The sequence below is a fragment of the Primulina eburnea genome, chromosome 1, assembly GCF_022965805.1.
Source record: "Primulina eburnea isolate SZY01 chromosome 1, ASM2296580v1, whole genome shotgun sequence".
Lineage (NCBI taxonomy): Eukaryota > Viridiplantae > Streptophyta > Magnoliopsida > Lamiales > Gesneriaceae > Primulina > Primulina eburnea.
The window spans coordinates 50,648,619-50,669,016 of record NC_133101.1 but is presented as its reverse complement, the minus strand read 5'-3'; the positions used below and the strand labels follow the sequence as shown (position 1 = coordinate 50,669,016).

The 20,398-nt window shown below is 37.2% G+C and overlaps 1 protein-coding gene across 1 annotated transcript; it reads left to right on the top strand.

Moving 5' to 3' along the window:
* The first annotated feature begins 18,806 nt into the window (after nt 1–18,806).
* On the top strand, nt 18,807–19,811 carry LOC140807725 (protein FAR1-RELATED SEQUENCE 5-like). Its single transcript, XM_073164689.1, has one exon. It carries the CDS (start codon nt 18,807–18,809, stop codon nt 19,809–19,811), a length of 1,005 nt encoding a protein of 334 aa, XP_073020790.1.
* The last annotated feature ends 587 nt before the right edge of the window (nt 19,812–20,398 follow it).

Below are 20,398 nucleotides of genomic sequence, written 5' to 3'. Positions count from 1 at the left end.
TTCGATCGAGAATCTGAATCGGCTTTTCAAAATAGATCAATGTCTCGTCAAGTTCGGCCTCGGTTGGCTGAATAACATGTGAAGCATCAGGGAGGTATTTCCGCAATATTGATACATGAAAAACATCATGTATCCCAGATAGAGAAGGCGGTAAGGCAAGTCGATAGGCACGATCTCCTATCTTCTCGAGAATCTCATACGGCCCAATATATCGTGGAGACAGCTTCCCTTTCTTGCCAAATCTGAAAACTCTCCTGAAAGGTCAAATCTTCAGAAATACTCTGTCTCCTGCCTCAAATACCAACGGTCGTCGTCTGATGTTGGCATATTTGGCTTGTCTGTCTTGCGATGCCTTCATTTTTTCCTGAATCAGCTTCACTTTCTCAGTCATATCTCTAATCATATCAGGTCCAATCTCAGGAACTTCAGAGATATCATCCCAATACAAAGGGGATCGACATTTCTTTCCATACAACGCCTCAAAAGGACCCATCTCAATACTCGTCTGATAGCTGTTGTTTTATGAAAATTCACAAAGTGGCAACGAATCCTGCCAACTAGTGATAAAATCAAGCACTATTGCTCTCAGCATATCCTCCAGTGTCTAAATCGTCCGCTCTGACTGTCCATCAGTCTGTGGATGATATGCGGTACTCAGATGTAACTTCGTACCTAGAGCCTGCTGTAAACTCTTCCAGAAGTGCAAAGTAAACCGAGGATCACGGTCTGAAACAATTGACTTCGGCAATCCGTGCAATCTTACCATTTCTCTGACATTAATATCTGCCATCTGGTTATGTTTGTACGTCATCTTGTATGGAATAAAACATGCGGATTTGGTCAATCTGTCAATCACCACCCAAATCGTATCGCAACCTCGGGAGGATCTCGGTAGCTTCGTCACAAAGTCCATGGAAATTTGATCTCATTTCCATTCAGGAATAGATAAACTGTGCAGTAGACCTCCTGGTTTATTTCTCTCGGCTTTCACCTGTTGGCAATTCAGACATTTGGATACAAATGTAGCAATATCAGCTTTCATTTGTTTCTACCAGTATTGTGTCTTCAAACCATTGTACATCTTCTTTCCGACCAGGATGAATGCTAAAACGACTGTTGTGCGCTTCTGCCAGTATCTGCTGTCTCAAATCTGAAACATTTGGCACAACAATACGGTTATTCACATACAAAATATTGTCATGAACCTGATATTCTGATTGATGTCCAGCTCTGACCATAGAAATCGTATTCTGTACATTCTGATCAACTTTCTGTGCTTCTTTGATTCTCAATATCAGTTTTGGCTCGACCCGAATAGCACATAATCTCAGAGACTGACAATTTGTTTCAAAGACTATTCCAGACAAACAGAAATCTTCTATCAAATTCGAAACACCAATCATCGATAAGGATAAAGAACATACCTTTAGACTCAGTGTATCAGCTGCTGCATTGGACTTTCCAGGATAGTATTTGATTTGACAATCAAAATCCTTCAATAAATCAAGACATCTTCGCTGCCTCATATTCAACTCGGACTGTGAAAACAGATACTTCAGGCTCTTGTGATCAGAATAAATTTCAAACTTCTCACCGTAAAGGTAGTGTCGCCATATATTCAAAGCAAATACAATGGCAGACATGAATTGGGTAACGAGTCTCATTTGGCTTCAGCTCTCTCGAGGACATAAGCAATAACATGTCCTCGCTGATGGAATAGTCAATATCGGTGCACTGGTCAGTCTTTTCTTCAATTCAAGAAAGCTGGTCTTACATTCTTCATACCAAATATATGGAGCATTCTTCTGAGTCAGCTGAGTAATCGGCTTGGCAATGCTAGAAAAATCTTTAATAAATCGACGATAATATCCTGCCAAACTCATAAAACTACGAATCTCGGGCACTGATGTCGGTCTTGGCGAACTGATCACAGCCTCAACTTTACTGGGATCAACAGAAATACCATCTCCGGATATAATGTGACCCAAGAATACAACCTGTCTCAACCAAAACTCGCATTTCGACAGTTTAGCATATAATGTCTCAGCCCTCAGAATTTTCAATACAGTTCTCAAATGCTCATCATGATCAATCATATTCTTCGAGTAAATCAAAATATCATCAATGAAAATAATCACGAAATCGTCGAGATATTTCTGAAATATACGGTTCATCAACCCCATAAATACAGCTGGAGCATTAGTCAAACCGAACGGCATGACAATAAGCTCATAATATCCATACTTGGTTCTAAATGCTGTCTTCGAGATATCAGAATCTCTGACTCTCAGATGATGATATCCAGATCTCAGATCGATCTTGGAATATACTGAAAAACCCTGCACTGATCAAACAAATCATCAATGCGAGGCAAGGAATATTTATTCTTTACCGTTGCTTTGTTCAGTTGCCGGTAGTCAGTGCAGAGTCTCATTGTACCATCTTTCTTTCTCACAAACAATACTGGAGCACCCCGAGGAGACACGCTCGGTCTGATATACCCCTTGGCCAGTAAATCCTCCAACTGTTCTTTCAACTCATTCGGTGTCATTCTGTACGGAGCTCTCGGAACTATACCTGACATCAATTCAATGCTGAAGTCTATCTCTCGAATCGAAGGCAAACCCGGAATCTCATCTAGGAAGACGTCAGCAAACTCACACACCACTGGCAAATCAGCCAATGATGGAATCGGTTTCAGTAAAATCAACTGAATATACAAGGAACCCCTCTGCTCCTTTCTGCAATAATCGAGTCATAATCAAATAAGTTATCAAAGGAATTCTTGCTCGAGAACCCTTACCATAGAATTTCCACTCATCAGCCATCTCATGTCTGAATCTCACAATCTTGTGGAAACAATCAACAGTAGCTCTATACTTGGTCAACATATCGATATCGATAATACAGTCAAAATCATACAACCCAAGCACAATACAGTCTAACTCAATCTCATGCCCATCATACTGTAACATAAAATGTTTCACAGACTTCACTGATATCAAACATGTCCCCAAAGGAGAAGAGACAGACACTACAGTAGATAATGACTCAATGGGAAATGATTGCATCAATGCAAATTGCTAAGATATGAATGTATGTGATGCACCAGTATCTATCAATACATATGCAGGATAACCAAAAATAAAACAGTTACCTGCAACAACATCATCTGGTGCGTCCTGAGCCTGTTCTTCAGTCAAGTCGAACACTCTGGCCTGCTGTCTAGGAGGGTGGCTAATTGTCTGGCTTCCTCCTGGCCTCGGCTGTGACTGTGCTGGTGCTGGCTGGAAAGAGTGAACTGCAGATGGTGGTCATCTACCAGTCTGAGCTACTGATCCAGATGATTCGGCACCCTGTGATCTCTGAGAATCTCTTTGAGGACAAACTCTAGCAAAATGTCCCTGCTGTCTACAAATACGGCAACTGCCAAACACTCCTCGACACTGCTCTGTGGCATGTTTTCCTCCATAAGTGTTGCAATAGGCTCTTGTATAACTCTGGCCCTGGCCGATCTGTTTCGAGCCACTAGAACTGGATGAACTGCTTCCAGATCTCTTAAACTGATTCCCTTTGGCTTTCAGGAAATCTTTCTTTCAACCACTGCTGCTGCCACTGTCAAATCTGGGAGATGGTTGTGGAAACGGTGGTCTCGGTGCTGGAGGCACAAACGAATCTCCTTTCTTTCTCATCAGACCGGCTTCGGCTCCCTTAGCTCTATTCAAGGCATCTGTAAAATTGTTCGGTCGTCCCGTATTCACCAATGTAAATATTTCAGGATTCAGGCCATTAATGAACTGATCAGCAACAGCTTCGTCGTTCTCAGCCACATATGGAGCAAATCTCAACAAGGTAGAGAACTTGGCCACATACTCCTCAATGTTCAGCTGACCCTGTCTCCAGTTTGCAAACTCTGCTCCCTTGTCCTTTCTATACGACACTGGAAATAATCTCTGATAAAATTCGGTTCTAAATATTTTCCAAGTAATTACTGTACCTCGATGTTCCAACGTCCTCTTTGTGGCGAGCCACCAATTCTTCGTGACGTCATTCAAGTGGTTCCCAATTAGTTTCAATCTCCGCTCATCAGTGTAATCCAAATACTCAAACAACATCTCAATATCGTCTTGCCAACTCTCACAATCCACTGCAGTCTCAGTACCCCTCAGATTCGGTGGATGGAACGACTGAAATATCTTCAGTAATGTTTCCATCGGCGTTGCTGTCACATCCATTGGAGGATTCGAAGTGCTACCCAGTTTTGGTATTCTTCGAGGAGGCATATCTGATTATCAAAAGGGTTAGCAAACAAATACAACAAATCGGTTTCAGTCCTCCTCCGATCATCTTACTGCTGATCAAGAATCGGTTCTGATTCATTCTTAATAACACATGTTTCCAAATCAAATCAGATAAATAAGTAAACATGCATTATAAAGCAGTAGAACATGCTAGCAATCAAAATCAAGGAAAGAAAACTCATTCTACCCCGTTCACTAGCTCCTATCTCAGTCTAAAGGATCTATCTCTCTGATACCACCTGTTGTGGGACACGGACGCTAATTCATTTCTTAATCGTCTGTGGGAATAATTAAATCAATTATAATAAATAGGGTCTAAATTTTTATTTTTTTAAATACAAGTGTCAAATAAAGAGCGTAATGGAATTCATTTGAATATATACATCGATAACAAAGTACCAGTCTTGTACCATATACAGTCATTTAAAACTAAGGTTTAAAGACTACACATCAAGTGTTCAAAACCTATCTAAAATCCAAGTCCGTAGTCTCCACTCTAATCACGATCTCTCTTCATCTCCTCGACCCTGATCCTGTCCCACCTGTTGACATGCACACATGCAAACACGACAACAACCGGATAACTCCGGTGAGAAATACATCCCAGTATAAATCAACGATACATGCAATCATATAATCAATATAAAGTATGAAACATATATCAGTACTATGTATCAAAATCCGAAAACATAATCCAATATAAATCTGTTAATAAACTCATGACTCTATATCTCAGACGAGAATCATTCCTAGTCTAGGGATCCCGGTTTCCAGACGTTGGCATACTATATCGAATCTCAGTAATAGAAGTAAATCCACTTCTAATCAAACATCGATATAAACCAAACATCCAGTGTCTTGACCTATCCGTCAAAGACTTTGGCACCTCCGCCAATCACTATTCTGTGACAATGTGCAATGGGCCAGTGACGATTCCATCACCATCTGGCCCTTCTGTCACAAGAACAATTGTTTAATACATGCTTTTTATAAATCAATAGAACAAGCATATCAATCCAATTCAATGCACAAAATAAGACTAAGTATGTGGTTTAGGGAAACTCAAGTATTTCACACTCGAGTCATTCTCCCGGTTCGACATTGACTTATACCTTTCTTTACTTGCAGTTCTGACAACGTTCAAGTCTGGAATTCGAAGTCTGTCAATACTCAATGTGGCAATAACAATATCAATATACTGCTCAAATCAATACCAAATCTAATCAATCTGAATCTAACTCAAAATCAACGGCATAACGGAATGATCCCGACATCCTCATCAATACAATATCAATAGATATCAATTACCACAACTCATAATCAATAAAAATCTGATATCACATCTCAATCAAATCAAATCATAAAATCATAACAATTTCATACGGTATCCGTTCTTCAATCCTGTTTCGATTATACGATGTCTAACATATCAGAAATACCATATATGAATCATATTTGATTCCTTCAATATCATAATTTCAAATCATAAAAGAACATAAGAAAACTTACGTCTAGTTGAAGCCTGTAGCGATAAGATCACTGTAATGAAGTCGGATTGAAAATCGAACGGACATATTTCTCGCAAATTGAATTCTAGTATCAAGAATCAAATCTTTCCTCTGAATTTCGATTTTTGCTGCTAAGTCTCAAAACTGAATCCAACACATATATGTATATTGCATGGTGAGGGGCAAGTGGCTTCATTTTTGCCCAACACGTCTCGCGCATATGCGTGACCTCAGCCGTCGCATATGCGCGAGACCCAATGGTCTTGGCAGTTTCCTTCTCGGCAGCTCGTGCATATGCACGCACCTATTCCGCGCATATGCCCGAGGTTCTCTGGACATGCACTTGGCTTCTCGCACAGCTCGCGCATATGCGCGCACTCACTTCACGCATATGCGCGAGGTGTTCTGTCCATTTCGCGCATGTGCGCGCATCATGTCGCGCATGTACGCGAGTGGTACTGTCCTCGCACATCAAATCTCAAAAGCAACCTCAAACGTGTCTCGGAACGATCCTTCATAATCATAACAAATCATAATCAATAATCACCAATTAACAGCAAATAAATCTCGGGCATTACAACTCTAGTTAGATATTTCTTGCACTACTAATCATCATATCACATAGGATATCACATCCGTAGATTAACGGTGAATCCCCGACTATAATGTATCGGTTCATATATATTTCAAAACTACAAACAATCTCGTCACCTGATGACCCTCACAGAGCAGTAAACGAGTCAAAGTGCAACACTAGTAAGTATAGCTTCTATGTTGTCCCGGGTCAAAAAACTAATGATGTACAACTATAACGGCGAACTAATCCACTTGATAAATGAAACCAGCTGGAAATTCCAATGGAGATTTATTCAGTACAATCATTATATGATCACTCATATGTATGATTTAACATCTCCACGCGCATATCAATGAAACGTGACGTTAATATTACAGATGTTAGTTTCGAGCTCGTGTGACATTTATCCTTATTTTAGGCTGGTAAAGGACTATGAATTAATACAGAATATATGACACACTTTTAATAAATTTCATGATCAACGTGACTTGTATACCTCATGATACTTTTGTATATTCAAAGACTTTTCTATGCAACTTGTATTAGTATACAGATAAAGTAAATGTTATAATTGGATAGAATCGTACAATATTATTAAAATATATATTATTTGTCCACAAAAATCAATAAAAATCAATGCACAAGTTGGTTTGCTGGACACCTACTCTAACAAAAAGAAATCACGCAAATCATGTATAAGTTATATGAATAGTGCAGGCTTTGAGCGGGCTTGTCTAATTGTTCAAAGAAATAAAAACTCAACCGAAAAAAGATAAATATTGATTAGACATCAATATTTTGATTAAAATAAAATGTACCGAAGGTGGAGAAAATTGTGAGAATGAAGCAAGACTCATGCAACATTTATTTGTTGGGTTATCGGTTTTCTCATGTCTAAAACGTAGTGGAATTTTAAAAATTTTATTTTGACAGTCAAAATATTATCTTGGACACTTGTATAGTTTAAATTAAAAGAACATACATAGGGAATTTATAATTTGCCTTTAGTGACTAAATCACTCGGCACCAACTACTCCGATATTAGTGGATGTAGCTTTTGTTGAATTCCCTACGAACTTTTTTCAAAGTCTTCTTTCTTTAATCTCCTAATCCGACTAGATTACTTGTTCCTCTTCTAACTTGCAATCGAAAGTATAGAAGATATTTTTCACGTTAGAGAGCAAAAAATGAGAGGCGGCTCAAAAACATGAAATTATTCAAGGTGGCCGAACATTTGAGAGACGAGGAGAGGTAATTTTTGAAAATCACATGGTGGGAGGCTAGAATTATGGCTCTCATTTCTTAAAACAAAAGCCTTAACCTAATTACCTTAACTGTATATTTATGTTCCATAATTAACATTAATGTGCTTGATTAATAAATTTGAGTAGTCGAATTAATTTAATTAATTATATCAAAGTCCAGTAAGAACTTTAATTATTTAGTATGTTAGACTTGTAGTATTACAAACCCATTAAACATACTTTTCACTACATTTAATTTAATATTTAATAAATTCAACTTGTGAGTTTAATAATTTAAATTCTCAAATTTTATAAATTTAATTCCTTGAATTTATTCTCTCAAAATTTAATTTTAATAAATTCAACTCCTTGAATTTACTATATCATAATTTTATATTAATTCAACTCCTTGAATTTATTCTCTCGAATTTTAATTATCATAAATTCAACTACTTGAATTTACTATCTCATAATTATATATAAATTCAACTCCTTGAATTTATTCTTTCAACGGGAACAAAATGATCCAGTGCTTGTATGACCCTCAATGCTTCAGAGATACAGCTAGCCGTGGGTTGATAACTCATTGTGATTCAGGATATTCTTCTTTATTCGGGCTTACCCTAATTTGCCCCATTCAATGCACCAACATTTTATCATAAGTGTAAAGTTGGAAAAACCAACATACGTAAACCACATGCATGAAAAATTACTTGAATTTCTTAATTGTTTTATTTAATTGATTTTAAATGCTTGCATGATACACATTATATAATTAAAAGTATGATTGCATGATTAAATGATTATATGACATGATTTCATGCAATTGAAGGATTTTACCCGAATATTCGATAATAGACTGAGAAAGGAGACCGGTGACGACCAAGACAAGAATAATTATTTTCACTAAATAATTTTAAGGCTTCTTAATATGAATAAAAATAATTAAATTTTTCTAAAATGATAGAGTTTAAATTATTTTATTAGACGAGCTCGATTTTACCCGAGAAGCCGTTTTTGAGAAAACAAGGAGTTTTTAAAATATCAAAAATATTATTTTTGGAAACTAAATTTTATAAACTTTTATTTTAAAATTAAACAAGAGTTATTGAGTCCAATTTAACTAACTTGAGCAGGCCCAATTGCTCATATACTTGGAGGCCCAAAACCTAAGCCCATTAACATGCAAATTAAAATCTATAAATAAGATACCTAGGCTTTGGAACACACAAATCAGCCGTTTTTTCACACACTTTACACACACTAAATTCGAAAATATCAAGGAGGAAAAGCTAGGATTCTTCGTCGCCCGTTCGTCCCTTCTCGTGCCCATTGCCGACGATCATGTATTCGAGCGTTCTAAAATGTAAAGGCGTGTTTTCTTAACCCTTGATGCATCATTCAAACCAAAATACGTATTTTTTTATTATTTTTGCATGAAAAATACTTGTGTTCGATTATTTTATGATAAAACGATTATTTTCAAATATATGATGATTTTATGCTTGTTTGAAAAACGCTATGATTCCTAAGGACACACTGCCATTAGGAGATGTTTAAGGGACTGGAAAAGAGTCGTTAAGGGCTAAAGTACATGCTGGAATGAACATGGTGAGGGACAAAGAACCTAGGGTTTTCCTACGTGTCTAGATGTTCAAGGGCTCGGCTTTGTGCATGGGGGCTTGCGGTTCGGCTAGGGCTTGGGCAGGAGCCTGGGCTAGGCATGGGTCAAGATGGGGAAGAGTCCTAGCAGGGCTAGGACTCGAGTTCTTATGCTGGGGAAGGGTCCACGCGAAGACGGACTTCTCCCCAATACTCGGGCAAGGCAGCAGCAGCCAAGGGGGCTCGCGGCTAGGGCTGAGCAGCTCAGGGTTTGTCCAGTAGGGTCTAGGGAGGATGTTCATGGTTCAGGTCAAGGGCTGGTGCAGGGTCGCTCGCTGATGGCTCGACCACAGCGTGAGGAAGATGTGCACGGCTCTTGTTTTTTGAAACAGGGCTCGCGACGCTGGTTCAAGGGCTTGGGCTGAGCACGCTTAGGTTTCAGCATGGTCGATGGTTGGTGAGGGTCAGGTGTGCTCGGTGGTGGCTCGAATAGGAGAGTCTTAGTTGGGTAGGAGTCCTAGGCTTGAAGGAGAGAATTCCTGCAGCTCTTGGATCTTGTACGCAGGGTTTGCGTGGTGTGTAGGGGCTGGTTCAACGAGTCTAGGATGGTCAGGAGGGTCCGTAAGTGGGTTGGCTAGGTTCGGGCTCGAGTTTGCTTGGCCGTGGCTCGTCGGAATTGGGAGTTGGCTTTGTAGGTGTATGCAAGGGTCAAAATCGCAAAATTAATGGGTCCACGGGGGTGGTTCATGGCTTTCAAGGGTAGTATAGGTAATAAAAAGTCTATGTTTAAAGTTTGGGAAGAAAATAGTAAAGTTCAAAGTAAATCATGATTAAAAATTTCTACGAATAATTAATTAAGGAATTAAATCGAAAACCTCGAATTTAAGCTAAATAAAATTATTTTAAAAAATTAGAATTTAGCTTAAATAATTAATTGGGATAATTTCATGTTACTAAAGGTAAGAAAAAATCAAAATAGAGAAATAATACATCTAGGTGAAAACAGTCATTTTACACTTGGGCATTACATCAATGGCTGGCAGCGTCCCGATGGACATTTTATTTTCCATATTAATTTGATAAATAAAAGATTTAAAAGGTTATTGTTAAAGAACTTAGTAGAGATTTTTATGCTTTAATTTGATGTCAGTTGATCTTTTTGAAGGTCGATGTAGGATTTTTTGTTAGCCGATGATTTATGGATTTTTGGTCACTTGAGATTTCAAATGTTATATTATTATGATTCATGGAAATGTTAAATTATTTTAATTTGTGATTTTCGAGTTTATGATTTATATAAAAAATGGTAGTGGTCGTTTTAGTTGGTATCAGAGCCGACCTCTCCTAGTACGTTGTACTTTGGGAACGAACCAAGAAGAAATTGGTGGAAATGTGAGGCCAGGGGCCGAAGAGGGCGGGGGTGATCTAGGTGCCATGAGATTGCACGAACAAGGAGCGGCTCCTGACAGGCTTCTAGATGAAGAGAACGTGAATGAATCGATTTACACTAGATGGAGAGAGATTCCAAAACTGTTCAGGTATGGGGCTGTGCAGTTGAAGAGTGCTTAAAAGATTTGATAGGTACTACTCATATCAAGAAATTTCATATTCGTTTTTCCAGATCATCACATAAGGAATTCAAAGTTAAGAGTGCTTGACTTGGGCAATTCTGAGATGGGTGAGCACCTGGAAAGTTTCTTAGGGTGCATGTGAGTGAGGACTTAAGCACACTGGAAAGACTCGTCTTGGTACAGTGAGAAAGTTCGTCGAATATGAGACGTTACAGTTGGTATTAGAGCCAATGATTCCCAAAGGGGTTGTGTACTGTCACTCTGAGAAGCTAAAGAATTCACGCCTCAAGTATGTGAGTTTTACTGCCTCATATTTTATATGATATTTTTTTAAATGCTTTTATGATACATGATATAAATGTTAATTGCATGTAGCATTTAAAATGTTAAATGCGTGTAGGTTACGTGGTTTGGACGATATGTACAGAGATGCCTCCTAGAAGAATTTTGCGTAGGAATGATGAGGATAGACATAAGGAGGAGATTCCATAGCCTCCACCTAATCAGGATGCTAGTGCCCGTGTACTAGTCGGTATGGCTTGTTTACTAGAAGCAACACATAGGAAATGGTGCAAGGCTCCGACCGGAGGCTGCATATGAGCGTTTTAGGAGGATGAACCCGAGGATTTTCATTCGTGGATGAGGGGCAGATTAGATCTTTAGAGGCAATCTTTCGTTATATGGATATGGAAGACGCTGACCGAGTTCGTTGTACCATCTATCTACTGAAGGGTGCCGCTTCCTTATGTTGGGAGGGAGTGGAGCGAGGGGTGAATCTAGCGACACTGACTTGGGAAGACTTCAAAAGGGTATTCTATGACAAATATTTCATGTCTGATGTTTGTTCTAGGCTTAAGAGAGAGTTTATGATTCTCTGTAAGGGGGATTTATCTGTGGCTGAATTTGTACACAAGTTTGATGGGGATGTCATTTTGTGCCCTTGAATGCTAATGATGCTGCGGAAAAGTAACGACATTTCCTAGATGGTTTGAGGCCGACTATCCGTCTTGACGTGATGCTCGTCGATCCTACATATTATAATACTGTCGTTTCAAAAGCTTTTAGAGCCGAGCAGTCAATCAAAGATATTGATTGGGAGATGCAGCGAAATAGGAATCGTGGTCAACAAGATAGTCATCAAAATAAGAAGCCTTATACGGGATTACCTAAGAAACCGGAACCACTGAAACCACAAGGACAATCGCCGAGAGAGAACATCTCAAAGACTGCTGAGAAACCATTGTGCAAGTAGTACAATCATCCACATTATGGCAGGTTCATGCAGGGCACCTACAACTGCTTCAAGTGTGGAGATTTGGGACACAAGGCTGGGGATTGCCCAAAGTTCAAGCAACCCACAACTGGAAGTGTCTATGTGATGCAAGCTGAGGAGGCTGAAGCAGAGCCGACACAACACTAACTATCGATAACCTAGTTGTTTAACATTTTTACGATGCTTTTATTGCATGAAATGTTAAAATTGTTATGAAAATTTCTTGGGTTAATGAAGAACTTAGAGGAGAATAGGTTGCATGTTCTATCTGAGATGAATTTTAGAGACGACATTGGAAATTTTTGGGATAGAAACGCAATTTGCGAGATTTTAAAGGACTGAAATGAAGAGCAAAATTTATTCTAAGAGGGTTAAGTATGATGTGAATAAAGGAGGCAAGCTTTTATATTAGCAAGACAAGACAAATTTCGAGGACGAAATTCTATTTAAGGGAGGAGATTTGTAACGTCCGAAAAACCAACCTACGTAAACCACATGCATGCAAAATTACTCGAATTTCTTAATTGTATTATTTAATTGATTTTAAATGCTTGCATGATACAAGTTATATGATTAAAAGTATGATTGCATGATTAAATGATTATATGGCATGATATCATGAAATTGAAGGATTTTACCCGAATATTCGATAATAGGCTGGGGAAAGAAGATCGGGGACGACCAAGACAAGAATAATTATTTTTCAAAATATATTTTCAAGGCTTCTTGATATGATAAAAAAGAATTAAATTTTTCTAATAATTATAAAGTTTGAATTATATAATGAGTCGAGTTCGATTTTACTCGGGAAGCCAGTTTTGGACAAACAGAGTTTTTACAAGATCAAAAATATTATTTTCGGAAACTAACTTTTATAAACTTTTATTTTACAATTAAATAAGAGTTATTGAACCCAATTTAACTAAATTGAGTAGGCCCAAAACCAAAGCCCATTAATATGCAAATTAAAATCTATAAATAAGATACCTAGGCTTTGGAACACACATATCAGCCGTTTTCCACACACACTAAATTCAAAAATATCAAGGAGGAAAAGCTAGGGTTCTTCGTCGCCCGTTTGTCCTTTATCGTGCCCTTCGCCGACGATCACGTATTAGAGCGTTCTAAAACGAAAAGACACATTTTATAAACCCTTTGATGCATTATTCAAACCATAATATGAATGCATTTATTATTTTTGCATGAAAATACTAGTGTTCGATTATTTTTACGATATAACGATTATTTTCAAAAATATGATGATTTTACGCTTGTTTGAAAAACGCTATGATTCCTAAGGACACACTTCCATTAGGAGATGTTTAAGTGACGGTAAAAGAGTCGTTAAGGGCTAAAATACATGCTGGAAATAAACATGGTGAGCGACAAAGCACCTAGGGTTTTCCTATGTGTCTAGATGTTCAAGGGCTCGGCTTTGTGCATGGGGGCTTGCGGTTCGGCTAGGGCTTGGAAAGGGGCCTGGGCTGGACGTGGGTCAGGGTTGGGATGAGTCCTAGCAGGGTTAGGACTTGAGTTCTTAGGCTGGAGAGGAGTCCACGTACTCGGGCAAGGTATCAGCAGCCAAGGGGGCTCGCAGCTATGGCTAGGCAGCTCAGGGTTGCTCCAGTTGGGTCTAGGGAGGATGGTCAGGGGTCAGGTCAAGGGCTGGTGCAGGGTGGCTTGCTGGTGGCTCGACCACAGCGTGAGGAAGATGCGCGCGGCTCTTGTTTTCCGAAGCAAGGCTTGCAACGTTGGTTCAAGGGCTTGAGCTTGGCTCGGTTGGGTCTGAGCTAGGTCCAAGGTTGGTGAGGGTCAAGTGTGCTCGGTGGTGGCTCGAGTAGGAGAGTCCAAGTCGGGTAGGAGTCCTAGGCGTGAAGGAGAGAACTCGAACAACACTTGGGTCTTGTATGCAGGGCTCGTTTGGCGTGTAGGGGCTGGTTCAAACATGTCTAGGATGGTAACGAGGGTCCGTAATTGGGTTGGCTAGGGTCTGGCCAGAGCTGGCTTGGCCGTGGCTCGTTGAAATTGGGAGTTGGCTTGGTAAGTGTATGCAAGGGTCAAAATTGCGAAATTAATGAACAAAAATTCGAACCATGGGTCCACGGGAGTGTTTCATGGCTCGCAAAGGTAGTTTAGGTGATAAAAAGTCTATGTTTAAAGTTTGGGAAGAAAATACTAGAGTTCGAAATAAATCGGGATTAAAATGCTCTACGAATAATTAATTAAGGAATTAAATCGAAATACTCGAATTTAAGCTAAATAAAATTATTAAAAAATATAATTTAGCTTACATAATTAATTGGAATAACCCCGTGTCACTAAAGGTAAGAAAAAGTCAAAATCGAGAAATAATACATCTAGAGGCAAAACAGTCATCTTACAATTGGGTATTACATCAATGGTTGGCAGCGTCCCGAGGGACATTTTATTTTTTCCATTCGCTTGATAGATAACAGATTTAAAAGGTTATTGTTAAAGAATTTAGTAGAGATTTTTATGCTTTATTTTGATGTTGTCGATGTAGGATTTTTGGTTAGCCGACAATTTATAGATTTTTGGGCACTTGAGATTTCAAATTTTAATTATTATGATTCATGGAAATTTTAAGTATTTTAATTAGTGATTTCGAGTGATTTATATATAAAAAATGGTAGTGGTCGTTTCAATAAGAATGTCCGAAATCATTTTCTGATAAAACCCATTGAATCATGGTAAGAGCGTCGAGTAGCATCGTCCTATGATTCCCTAAATATAACTGATAGTACCTGCAAGAACCAGTCGGTTATGATTAACGTACAGTACGGTCCCTTCATCTCATATATCTCGATCGAATCTGCAACCATTGGTTCATCGAGAGTTGCATATTAAATTCAATTGATATATGATACAATCATGAAATATTCATAGTGTCATCGCATGTACAACTAGAGAATGTACATATCACACTCTGGCCAGAGATTTCATGCACTACTATTTTGTTAGATCACATAGGATATCAACACCTGTAGATGAGCGGTGAATCCCCGACTACAATGCACTGGCTCCTACACATTTTGCAATTTCATCCAACCTCGCCACCTTGTGACCCCCGCGGAGTCAGTAAACGAGTCAAATCAGAATCTTATTATGTAGATCCTCGGTGTTGTCTCGGGTCGTAAGGATTAATCGTGTACAATCACAACCACAATCTTTTCCTCTCGATGAATAATAACCACTTGAAAAGTCCAAGGGATGGTTGTTTTGTACAATCATTGTATGATTACCTATCTGCATAATTGGAAATCTCTATGTCCTTCCCATGAAACACGGTATACAATATAACAGATACTAGTCTCAAGCTCAAGCGACTTTTATCCTTATTTTAGGCGGTTGAATCGACTAGGAACAAATTTAGAATATACAGTGTCTACAAATGAGTTTTAAGATCGAATTACGATTCATTTGTATTAAAGTATAATCAAAGACTTTATCTATATTGATTACATAGGTATACAGATAAAGTAAATGAAACCATAAAAAGTTATATTATATTTAAAAAATATTTGTCAGGATCGGTTATTGACTAATTAGTGTTTAGAAGGGGGGGGGGGGGGTTGAATAAACACTTCTAGGAAATTTAAGTATTTTTCAAAAAAGATAGTTCAGTTTTGTTACAAACTGAACTAAGTATCCCGTCGGTCAATATCAATCAGTTAAACTGAATAAGCAGTTGCGGAAAATAAACTGTTTGATAGATAGAATATCTAACTGGAAATAAAAAGCTGAAGTAAAGATAACACGGTATGTTTATGGATGTTCGGAGAATTGAATAACTCCTACGTCACCCCTTCTATCTCAAGGATAGGATATTTACTAAAAGACTTTGATCGAGTACAACGCTTGTACAGACCCACTTCAGTTAGGACTTATCTATTGCCTAAACTGAAACTCTTAGTATAATACAATGATCTCTGTAAGTAACTGAACTTAGCACGTTAATCGAATTTTCAATATTTCAGAGTGCTAGTTTGCTCAATGTGTAGACTTGATCGCTACGAATAGATGTGATACGAGTGAGCAGAGATTTTTTTTTTGACAGAGTAATGGCAAGTTTTAGATTGGTTAATCACGTATTTGTCAACTGCTCTTTTGTCATATTTATAGACTTCTCTTCCAACGGTAATTTTGAATTCTCGTATCCGTTGATTTCCACTTTATCATTTCTTGGACAATGTTCTTGATTGCCGCTTCATCATTTATTGTAAGACGGCGTATAAATCTTGATAGCCGAATTTCGTTGTTCTATGCAGTGCGGCTTTCCACATTCAGTTGCTGTCTGATATGTCTTTTTGTCTGTTTGAATGATCTTTCCCGAGGTATCTTCAGTCGAGGAGCTTTAATATATTCGGCTGAATGTTTTACTGATCAGTTCTCAACTGATCAGTTTGTGTCAACTGATTTTAGTTGAATGTTCAGCTGCCGAATATGCTTTCATGTATTAGTTGGTTTAGTCGATTGATTTATGTTTTGTCAAACTCCAGAATTTAGTTTCCAACAATATTATTTATTTCACTTGAGTCAATAAATTCCCCAACCAACCGTTGACTTGCAGGACATCTATTTTAACATTATCTCAGTAGCCTAGAAAGAAAGAGGAGAAAATTATTCAAAACCCACTTTTCATTTAAAAGAATTTGAAACGATATATCATGGAGATAAATAATTATATTTGTTTTAGCATAGTTCAATTTTAAAATATTCAATATGAATATCATCTTTAATTCAATTAGATAACTAACTGATCCAAAAAAAAAAAGCGTTCATACTGTAGCACATGCTTTTTAATGGTTGAATGAATTACACCAATATGCATTAGGGTTTCCAGTAATTATTGTATAGTAGTCGATCATCCGTAGTAATCATCATTATGGGATAAACCTGATGAATTCTGTCAAACTTCCTGGATTAAGGTTCATTCGATACTACCTTTGTGGGCACTGCACTGATCCATTCACATTTTGCCATATGTCGATGGTTTTTTTTTTTTTTAAAAAAAAAGATTTGATCAACCTGCTCGAATCCAAACCATGGTTGAAACTGGGATCACAATTTCAAAATTTTGATATCCCACTCTTAAACAAACCAGTGGCTTACAAGCTTCACGTCTTCTCTTTCAAAAGTCAAAACATGAATCTTCCACCCACTAATCTTCCACCGCACCGCAAACACACCGATGAACACCACCGTACCCCCACTACAACGGTTTCGGAGTCCACTGTTATGATGAGTTGGTTAATTACGTAATAGGAGATCAACTTGTTTTCTCGTTTAATTTTTTATTTTATTCCCAAATTTATTTCTCATACTTGAATGTGCCATGAATCAAATTGTGTACATTGCATCTTACTTGAAGGGGTATAAAGCTGCATGGCAGAATGGTTGATGATTTGTGAGGATCAGATTTTTTATTTGATTTCAGTAGACCAATTTGCAGGTAAAATTTTTATTTCATTCCAGTAGATCAATTTGATTTGCCTTGTGTTATAGTAAATATTTAAATTTATATAGTTTGTTTTTTTAATTGATCCAGTTGCTTTATTGCTTGAAAATTGCAGATAACAATCAACTGTCACTTTAAGAGGAGGAAGGAGACTACAATCATGAAGCTGGAAATGTTGAGGTACAAAATGAAACTATTTTTCCATGTTTTGGAGAGTAAACTGGAAGTGGGGCAGGTTGTGAACAGCGTTGAAGATGCTTATTGTATTTTCAATATGCATATGCCAATGGATTTAGTGTGAGGAAAGGTGATCAACGATATTTTTCTCATACAAATGAACTTCAATCAAAAGAATTTTATTATTCATGTGAAGGTTTGAAATATGAGAAATGTTATAGTAAAAGGATTCCAGTTTATCAAAAGTCGGTCATTAGAACACAATGTAAAGCCAAATTGAAGATTACAAGGGAAAAAAGGGGTGAATGGGGCGGGTGAGTAGATTTTTGGAATAGCATAACATGAGATGTTGCACTTGATCAAACTCACTTGATCAAAAAAAGTCCACTCTAGAAGTATGGTAACACTGGAATATTCATCTCTAATGTTGGTTCTTTTATGGAAAACGAAGTATGTGGGCCACAAAATTTAAGTTTTATTAGAAATGATTCATATGACCATATGATTCAGTTGGAAAAACATACCAAAATTAGAGAATGGAGATGCCACTACACTTATTCAATATTTTATAAATAAGGCGAATTAGGAGAATTATTTTTACTAGAATGTTCAATTGGATGATGATAGGGTGATGAACTTTTTCTTAAGGGACTATAGATGGAAGGTTGATTATGAATATTTTGGTGATGTCCTGTCGATTGATACAATATATAGAACAAATAATTACAATTTGATATGTGCTCCATTTGTTGGTATAAATGACCATATGCAAAATGTGTTATTTGGCTTGGCCTTTATGTCAGATGAAACTCAAAGTTCTTCTGAATGGTTGTTTGCAACATTTCTTGATTATATTAATGGACGGCAACAACAAACTACCTTTTTTGACCAATGTCAAGCCATGATGAATGCCATTGAAACAATTTTTCCACTTTCACATCAACATTTATGTCAATGGCATATAAATCAAAATGCCCCTTCACACTTTGGGAGTTTAAATGGTGATTCTTCTTTTAAAGGATTCTGGTATAAATGCGTGAATCATTATGAATCTAAAGATGAACTTGAGAGCACATGGAAAATATGATTGAAACATATGATTTGGATGGTCATAAATGGTTGAATGAGATGTACAAGCTTAAGGAGAAATGGTCTACTGCTTTTATGAATGGAAGGTTTAGTGAGCGACTTTTGGCTACTTCGAGAAGTGAAGTCACGAATATGGTTTTAAAAAATGCAGGTAACAAAATGAGTTCTTTGTATGACTTTATGCTGAATTCTGCAAAGGTTCAAAATAACTGGCAGGAAAGGGAGACGACTGAAGATACTCGTTGTCGCCATGGTAATACCGCACAGATTTTGAAAAACCATCCATTGTTGATTAATGATACTAATTTTTATACGATGTCTATTTACGAGCTATTCGAAGTTGAATTAGTTAATTCATTGAATTGCAAATCGGTTGAACCATCATCTTATTTTGGTACTGATTGGAATTGGATTCAAATGAAATTAAAATCTCATGATGAAAACTCAAGGGTTCGGTATGTGGTGTTCAATAAGCAGAATCATGAAATAAATTACAGTTTTCACAAGTTTGAGACAACGGTGATTTCGTGTAAGCATGCTTTGATGGTGTTTAATTGTATGGATGTCACTGTTATACTTGAATGTTATGTTTTGAAGAGGTGGATAAAGAATGTAAGAAATAGAGTTACATCTGACTTTGAAGAAAGTGGCAGGGGTGGTGCTGGTCATGTATCTGAAGTGGTGTTTGTCAACGAAATAATGAGATCAACCTATTATCTAACTCAACTGATCAAATCTCATGAAGAGGCAAGAAAAATATTATATGGATTGCTTGACATTACAAAAGATGAAATCTCCAACTTTGTATCAAATTTAAGTGTAAATGATGAGAGACAATGTGATGATGTTCGAAGTTACGGAGTATGCATATGTAACACACTTACTGCTAAAGCCAAAGGAGTTATTAATGTTAATATTACACGACACTGGGATACTAAGAGCAAAAAAAAGATAAGCAAAAATAAAGGAGAAAACAAAAGTTTCAAGTAAGTTTTCATATTTTCAAGTAAATGTGGATGGTCGAGTATATAGTTTAATTGAATTAATTGTTGTATTGAAGTTTCATATGTTGAAGTTTCATACTTACTACCAAAGTTGCATACTGTGGTTGATTCATCATGTACTGAAGCTGCATACTATACTTATTATGTGGTTTAATTGATTAATTTGCATATTTTCTAAAGTGTTTTGCTTACTGAATTTGCATATTGTACTAAGTTGTAACTTTTTTTGACTTGCTAAGTGCTAAAGGAGCAAAAAAAAGGACAAATTTCACAAAATACCATCAACACACGAGAAATGAGATATGAAATTTCATCACAACATCACTCAAATCACATTATTACAATTTCCTTCCATATTTGGACACAGTCAACATATTTTCAGTTTGCCAAATCAAAAGGGAACTTATTTTTTTCACTATTGAAGAAAAATATGTTTATATGTTATATTTTTTCTGTTTAAGATACAGGAGGGTAATGCAAACTTCTATTTAGATGATCAAATGAATTGATTTCTTTATTAGTTTGGGGGTCCTCATTCATTACAAGTAAGGAATTTTGTCTTTAAAAAATTAA

Bases quoted from the DNA above. Each gene is read 5' to 3' on its own strand.
- LOC140807725 (XM_073164689.1), top strand. From the start codon at position 18,807: ATGGAAAATATGATTGAAACATATGATTTGGATGGTCATAAATGGTTG.